This window comes from Rhinopithecus bieti, unplaced genomic scaffold (assembly GCF_001698545.2).
Source record: "Rhinopithecus bieti isolate Rb0 unplaced genomic scaffold, ASM169854v2 scaffold_22, whole genome shotgun sequence".
NCBI classification, from domain to species: domain Eukaryota; kingdom Metazoa; phylum Chordata; class Mammalia; order Primates; family Cercopithecidae; genus Rhinopithecus; species Rhinopithecus bieti.
Window position 1 is genome coordinate 1,500,159 of NW_016803136.1, and position 7,084 is coordinate 1,507,242.

The 7,084-nt window shown below is 49.8% G+C and overlaps 1 protein-coding gene across 1 annotated transcript in view; it reads right to left on the minus strand.

Annotated features, from left to right (window-relative positions):
- Nucleotides 1-7,084, minus strand: part of PRPF8 (pre-mRNA processing factor 8) — a 37,175-nt gene that overhangs the window by 23,394 nt on the left and 6,697 nt on the right. The window contains exons 14-24 of the mRNA XM_017866447.1: nt 5,413-5,542; nt 4,823-5,019; nt 4,361-4,567; nt 4,063-4,226; nt 3,785-3,911; nt 3,486-3,678; nt 3,019-3,206; nt 2,310-2,548; nt 1,928-2,074; nt 1,539-1,749; nt 1,226-1,342 (exon numbers count right to left, since the gene is read on the minus strand). Of these exons, the coding sequence (XP_017721936.1) occupies nt 1,226-1,342; nt 1,539-1,749; nt 1,928-2,074; nt 2,310-2,548; nt 3,019-3,206; nt 3,486-3,678; nt 3,785-3,911; nt 4,063-4,226; nt 4,361-4,567; nt 4,823-5,019; nt 5,413-5,542 (1,920 nt within the window). The remainder of the gene's footprint in view (nt 1-1,225; nt 1,343-1,538; nt 1,750-1,927; nt 2,075-2,309; nt 2,549-3,018; nt 3,207-3,485; nt 3,679-3,784; nt 3,912-4,062; nt 4,227-4,360; nt 4,568-4,822; nt 5,020-5,412; nt 5,543-7,084) is intronic.

Below are 7,084 nucleotides of genomic sequence, written 5' to 3' on the forward strand. Positions count from 1 at the left end.
AAAAAAAAAAAAAAGAAAAATTTTTTAAATTAGCCAGGCATGGTGGAGTACGCACCTGTGGTCCCAGATACTCGGGAGGCTGAGGTGTGACGATCACTTGAGCTGCAGTGACCTATGATAGCGCCACTGCACTTCAGCCTAAGTGACCGAGTGAGACCCTGTCTCTAGTAATAATAATGAAAATATTAAAAAAAAAAACAAACCTGAAATCCAAAACATTTCTGGTCCTAAGAATTTTGGATAAAGGAAACTCAACTGTAATGCAATAGTTCTAAAACATAATAGAACGTCTTCTTAACAGAAGTCTTACTAAAAAACAGAAAACATTCTGCACATGTAAATACTGCACATTTTGAAATGTGAAGGTTAGAATGCAAGAAAAATGTTATAGTTAAGAGTTACTCGAATGGAAACCAGAGTGAGGTAACATTTTTCTTTTTTTTTTTGGAGATAGAGTTTTTGCTCTGTTGCCCAGGCTGGAGTGCAATGGTAAGATCTCCGCTCACAGCAACCTCTGCCTCCTGGATTCAAGCAATTCTCCTGCCTCAGCCTCCTAAGTAGCTGGGTACCTGCCACCAGGCCCGGCTAATTTTTGTATTTTTAGCAGAGACGAGGTTTCACCAAGTCAGCCAGGCTGGTCTCAAACTCTTGACCTCAGGTGATCCACCAGCCTCGGCCTCCCAAAGTGCTGGGATTACAGGCGTGAGCCACTGTGCCTGGCCGAGGTAACTTTTTAAATCTTGCGAAAACTTAAATATACATAGTTCCAAATTCCTCAGATTTTTCTTTCTCGATTCCAGTTGCCTTCAGCTGGGCCTCTGAAGGTAAGCGAAGGAGAAACGAACTCTGAGATGCCTACGAGAGTTGCTTTTTCACAGGTTCTCTATGCCACTGGTTAACATAATTTAGACAAATAAGCCCCAGAGAAAATGCAAAAATAATGCTTTACTGTTCAAAATAATAAATCCAACTTTTACTGTTGCCTTAATTTAGAATCATCACAACTCCGTAAGAAGGAGACTGCAGAATTCCTACAAGGAATTCTCAGAAAATAACTATAAAGTGACCTGACACTGTAAGCCGCTACTGCACAGAGCATGGAAACTGGCACACTAAGCAAAGTGGAGAAGGAAGGAGAAGCCGTCAGGGGAAGAAGTGAAAGGGATATGAGATGAGCAGAGGACAGCAGAGGACAAGAGGGAAGCTGGGGATGACGGCCTTGTACCTTGGTGAAGGTGGTGGAGCCAGAGGCCATGAGAATTTGACGCACACGGTTGTGGAAGCGCTGCATTGACTCATCATCCACACGCAGGAAACACTGAGCTGTGCGCTCCTTAGTAACCTAAACCACAAAGTCAAGGTTACTTTGTCTGAGGAACTCCCACAGAAGCAAGAGCCAACTGTGCTCACCACTAAGCCTTTCCACCCAACAAGGCTCCGGTGACTGACAAGGACAAGGGATGCCCGTGTTCCTGGCTCCCACTCACCCAGGAAGTGCAGGCGTGCTCATGTCACTCCCAGCCCCTCCCAGGCTGTACCTCATTCTGCAGGTTCCAGACCCCGTCCTTGTGGGTGAACTCCTCATAGCTGGTGCGGCACTTAGGCAGGATGCGGCACTCGAAGCCACACATGTTGAATAGCAGGTTGGGGTTGTCCTTACTGTACACAGACACGAAGCTGTTCTCCCACTGAACTGTAGTCACTGACCGTGGCAAGCGGTTCTTGATGTCCCAGAATACTGCCCGGCCTCTGCCCACAGAGAACCATATGGTCACATCAGTTTCTTGGAAGGAACTTCCCTTCCAAGGCCAACTGATGATATCCTGCCACAGCCACACGTCTCCCACCCAGGACACAGCCTCAGTATGCCCTCTCTGGGCCCTTAGCCTATGTCCTTCCAGCTCACACAGCCCCAACCTAGACTCACAAGTTAACATCATGTTTCATGAGGCGCATACGGGCATCTCGGGGCCAGCACTTCTTGTTATTATAGCCAACGATGTTTTCATTATTGGGGTCAGGGTGCTCTGTCAGGTAACGTTGAATCAGGTCCCGAGCTTCATCTGCTGTGAACCTACACCAGACCAGGTACACTGCTGAGGCCCCAATACACTTGAGATCTGGGACCCCACGGGTCCTCCAGCTCCACAGACGGAGACCTCACCCCATCCTACCCCCACCCTCCCCAGGCTTCATTCCATTTTAAAGCCCCAACAGCAGTTAAGTCAACTCAGGTACAATAGCTGATTTCAGAGGCAAAGCATATGCCTCAGTACCCTGCAAGGCTAGGAATCCAGGCAAGCCCTCACCTGAAAAAAATATGGATGCGATCAATGTATCTGCAGAAGAGACGGATGGGGTGGGCAGCCTCAGTGGCTATGTCCTGGAAACTGAGAAAGTCATTTGGCATCTGAGGGGGCCCAGCCATCTCACTGGCCCGGTGCAATCCCAATACAAGCAAGTCCATCACCAGGCCATAATACTGCACGATGAACGAGGCAAACTGCAGGCCTCTGATAATCCCGTATGAATTCGTATGGTTCATGTCCTAGAAAGAAAGAACTACAATTCTTAACAACCTGAGCCATGTCCCAGGATTCTCCAGGGTCAACCTCTTTTGTTCTCCCCTCGGCAAATTCTATTCCCCTGACTCCCCTCCAAGGTGGAGTTATGCTCAGTCCCTCAGGCTGGAGTGCAGTGGTGCAATCTCAGCTCACTGCAACCTCCACCTCCTGGGTTCAAGGGATTCTCCTGCCTTAGCCTCCCGAGTAGCTGGGATTACAGGCGCCCACCACACCCAACTAATTTTTGTATTTTTTTAAGTAGAGACGGGGTTTCACCGTGTTGGCCAGACTGGTCTCGAACTCCTGACCTTGTGATCCGACCGCCTCAGCGTCCCAAAGTGCTGGGATTACAGGCGTGAGCCATTGCACCCAGCCTCCCCCGCAGCAAATTCTGAGTCAGTGGGCCAGACAACCATTCCACACACAATTTCGTGCTACTGTGCCTGAGACACACCTTATAGTTGATGACGACATTGTTCTTGGCTGTCATGTAATCGGCTATGTTGTGGTCCACGATGAGGCGCAGCAGCCTATTGAGCAGGGTCAAGTCGATCTTCTCATACATCTTCTCAAAGCGGGACTCCAGCATGACATTGCACTCGCCTTCACTTGTCTCCCACACGTCCTGCAGGTTATTGATGCCTGAGGAGTAGCAAGGCAGGTCTCCAGCAGGTTAGAAATCCTCTTTCAGGACTAGCCCCACAGTAACTATCATTACCTTCCATAACCAATCCCACTACCATTCCACGTAGTCATCTGGATTGCTTTGACTATGGGCTTTCTTCAGTTTAACATGAACATTACTTCCTTTTACTACCATGCATCAAGAGAGTAAACCAATCATGCTGCCCAGATGAGAATTTTGACATAGAACTAAATTCATCCCCCGTTCCTCACAGGGCAATCTCAGGAAAGTTCTACCTTGGCACCACTTGTAAACAAGCAGTGGAGGTGGTTCTGTGTCAGCAGGCTTAATCCAGGGTGGGAAGAGGCGGCGCTTGTCGGCTTCATACCACAGGTATTGGTCCAGGTAGGCGTCAGTTATCTTCTCCAGTGGCTCTACGTCGTATACTGGAACCAGGTGGCTATAGAGATCCATGAACTCAATGCCCACCTGTGGGACAAGGAGGCTGGTTCACAACAATCACCTGAGGCTACCTTTAGTTCTACCAAGAATGAAAGGTAGAACCAAAAAGAAAACTTGGGAGGCTCTCACTCACCTCTTTGAAGGCTCTCTGTGTGAGGAGGTGACGCTTGATGCGGGACAGTGCCTCGTGGGGGTTATCGTAGGCCTGCTCAATCAGACCTAGCTCCTCCCTCTGAGACTGGTTCAACCGAGACTTCACACTGATAAGGCAAGGGGAACGGTGAATGGCAAAACCAGGAGGAAGTAAAACCAGAAAAGACTGGGGCTACACCTTCTTTCTTTGGACTCTGAGGATGATGCCATTCCCTGCTGTCACCTTCCCAACAGGAACCTATCTACCCTAATACTCACCTGTAAGCTTCCTTGAGCCGCTCCAATGCCAAGATGAGCAACTTGGTGTCATGCTTATAGGAGAGTGGGGGGAATGGGATGGGTGAGAACCTGCGGCTTTCCAACCAATGCACTGTAGTGGTATATACTGCCACTGCTTCCTCCGCCGTGATGTAAGGCCCATCCTGCAAGGTGGACATGAAATTAGCCTCCCGCTATAGCCCGATCCCCCCAGAACAAGGTTCAGTCACAACTCTGCAGTCCTCCCTCATGCCCACTCTCCCACCACTCACACCTAGCCCAGCCTACTCTGCCCAACCTTCAGGTAGTTGTGCTGCCGCTCCTGTTCTGCCTTCAGATAGAGCCGGGTGAGGCGGCCCAGGTTCTTTTTACACACAGTCTTGTCCACAGTGGCCCCTCGGCGGATCCGTTCTCGGTTGTAGTGAGCAGTGTTGGTCCACCAGTCAGCCTTGGCCTTCACATATCGAAGGATCATATTCTCTATGGGCGTTGGCAGTCCAGGGACCTAAAAGTCCAAAAAGCACAATCAAACTGGGATAAAGCAGGTGCTGTGGTGCACACCTGTAGTCCCGGCTACTCAGGAGACTGAGGAGGACTGCTCGAGCTCAGGCTTGAGGCCAGCCTAAGCAATACAGCAAGCCCCTCTCTAAAAGGGAAAAGAAAAGAGATAGGAACCAGATAGTCCCCTCATGAGTCACAAAGTGGTGATCCTAACCTAAAGACGATGTTTACCCCTCCAAGGAAATGGAGAGCCACCCACCTTCCAGGGAATGTTGGCTTTCCAGCAGCGCCAGGCTTCACTGAGGTGCTGCAGGATTGTCCGGGCCTTGTTCTGTTTGATGCCCTCAGGCATCATGTCCAGAATATCATGCATCACAGCTGCCCGCAGCTCAAGGTCAAAATGGGACTCCACTCGCTGCTTTGTTACTGTCTTTGCCACCCCCTTTGAGTGTCGACCTAGAAATAGAGTATCCCAAGGGGATTACAAGCATGATTCCTTGCTTTCAGTAAGGGTCTCTACCTTCATGCCCCTCACTCATTATGGTTACAATAAAATTAGGTATTAACAAAGCGCCCATGTGCCCAGCATATGCAAAAAGATGAGCTACCTTAAACATTCACAACTATGCTTCTGAAGAATGTCCACTCCTGCAAATGCATGATTGCCTCTCAAGGCCCCAGAAGGAAGCCCAAGAACTAGAAAACTAGGTCAGACTCATTTTGAGAACTGGACCTAAAGGCAATCCAGTAGGAAGGGGTGCTCATACAAGAGCAGGGAACAGACTCAAACAAGGGGAGGTAGCTTTGAAGCAGTAACAGGAGAAGTTGGACACAGAGAAAACCACTCACCTTCAAACTGCCGGGCCAGGAGGTTGCCCAGCCATCGTTCCAACAAAGGGGTAATGCCACGCATGAAAAACAGCCAGACTCGCCAACCGGCAGCCCAGAAGCCACAGCCAGGACCCTTCCCTACAGGGCCCTATGATCCCAAGCAGAAGTTAAGAACACAAGTTAGCCATGCATTTCAACAGCAACTGAGACCTGGGCAGAAGTGGGGCATATATGTATAATAAACATATAAACGAATATACGGATGGCAATAGAGGAATAAAAAGAAAAAAAAAAACTCTGGGTCCTCAACATCTAAACAACATCTAAAACAAAAGGGTAAATGAGAAACCTTAAGGCAAAAACTAGGAACTAAGATTGCCCATGTGATTTTAAAGGGGGTAGTAAGGGCTGGGCGCGGTGGCTCAAGCCTGTAATCCCAGCACTTTGGGAGGCCGAGACAGGCGGATCACGAGGTCAGGAGATCGAGACCATCCTGGCTAACACGGTGACACTCTGTCTCTACTAAAAAAAATACAAAAAACTAGCCGGGTGAGGTGGCGGGCTCCTGTAGTCCCAGCTACTCAGGAGGCTGAGGCAGGAGAATGGCGTAAACGCGGGATGGGGAGCTTGCAGTGAGCTGAGATCCGGCCACTGCACTTCAGCCTGGGTGACAGAGCGAGACTCCGTCTCAAAAAAAAATAAAAATAAAAAATGAAGGGGTAGTAAGGATACACTCATAGCTGGTCTCCAAATAGGTCCCTGGAAAGAGCCCTGTCTAAATGTATAAATGAAAAAAGATATGAGAAAGTAAGTCCAGGCCGGGCGCGGTGGCTCAAGCCTGTAATCCCAGCACTTTGGGAGGCCAAGACGGGCGGATCACGAGGTCAGGAGATCGAGACCATCCTGGCTAACATGGTGAAACCCCGTCTCTACTAAAATACAAAAAACTAGCCGGGCAACCTGGCGGGCGCCTGTAGTCCCAGCTACTCGGGAGGCTGAGGCAGGAGAATGGCGTGAACCCGGGAGGCGGAGCTTGCAGTGAGCTGAGATCCGGCCACTGCACTCCAGCCTGGGCGACAGAGCGAGACTCTGTCTCAAAAAAAAAAAGAAAGTAAGTCCAGCGAGGCTGGGTACAGTGGCTCAAGCTGGTAATCCCAGCACTTTGGGAGACCAAAGAGAGTGGATCATCTGAGGTCAAGAGTTCAAGACCAGCCTGGCTAACATAGTGAAACCACACCTCTACTAAAAATTCAAAAATTAGCCAAGCATGGTGGTGTGCGCCTGTAGTCCCAGCTACTCAGGAGGCTGAAGCAGGAGAATCGCTTGAACCTGGGAGGCAGAGATTGTGGTGAGCCGAGATCGTGCCATTGCATTCCCCCGGGGCAACAGGGCAACAGTCTCAAAAAAAAAACATAGATTAAAAAAAAAAGGCCGGGCGCGGTGGCTCAAGCCTGTAATCCCAGCACTTTGGGAGGCCGAGACGGGAGGATCACGAAGTCAGGAGATCGAGACCATCCTGGCTAACATGGTGAAACCCCGTATCTACTAAAAATACAAAAAAACTAGCCGGGTGAGGTGAAGGGCGCCTGTAGTCCCAGCTACTCCGGAGGCTGAGGGAGGAGAATGGCGTAAACCCGGGAGGCGGAGCTTGCAGTGAGCTGAGATCCGGCCACTGCACTCCAGCCTGGGC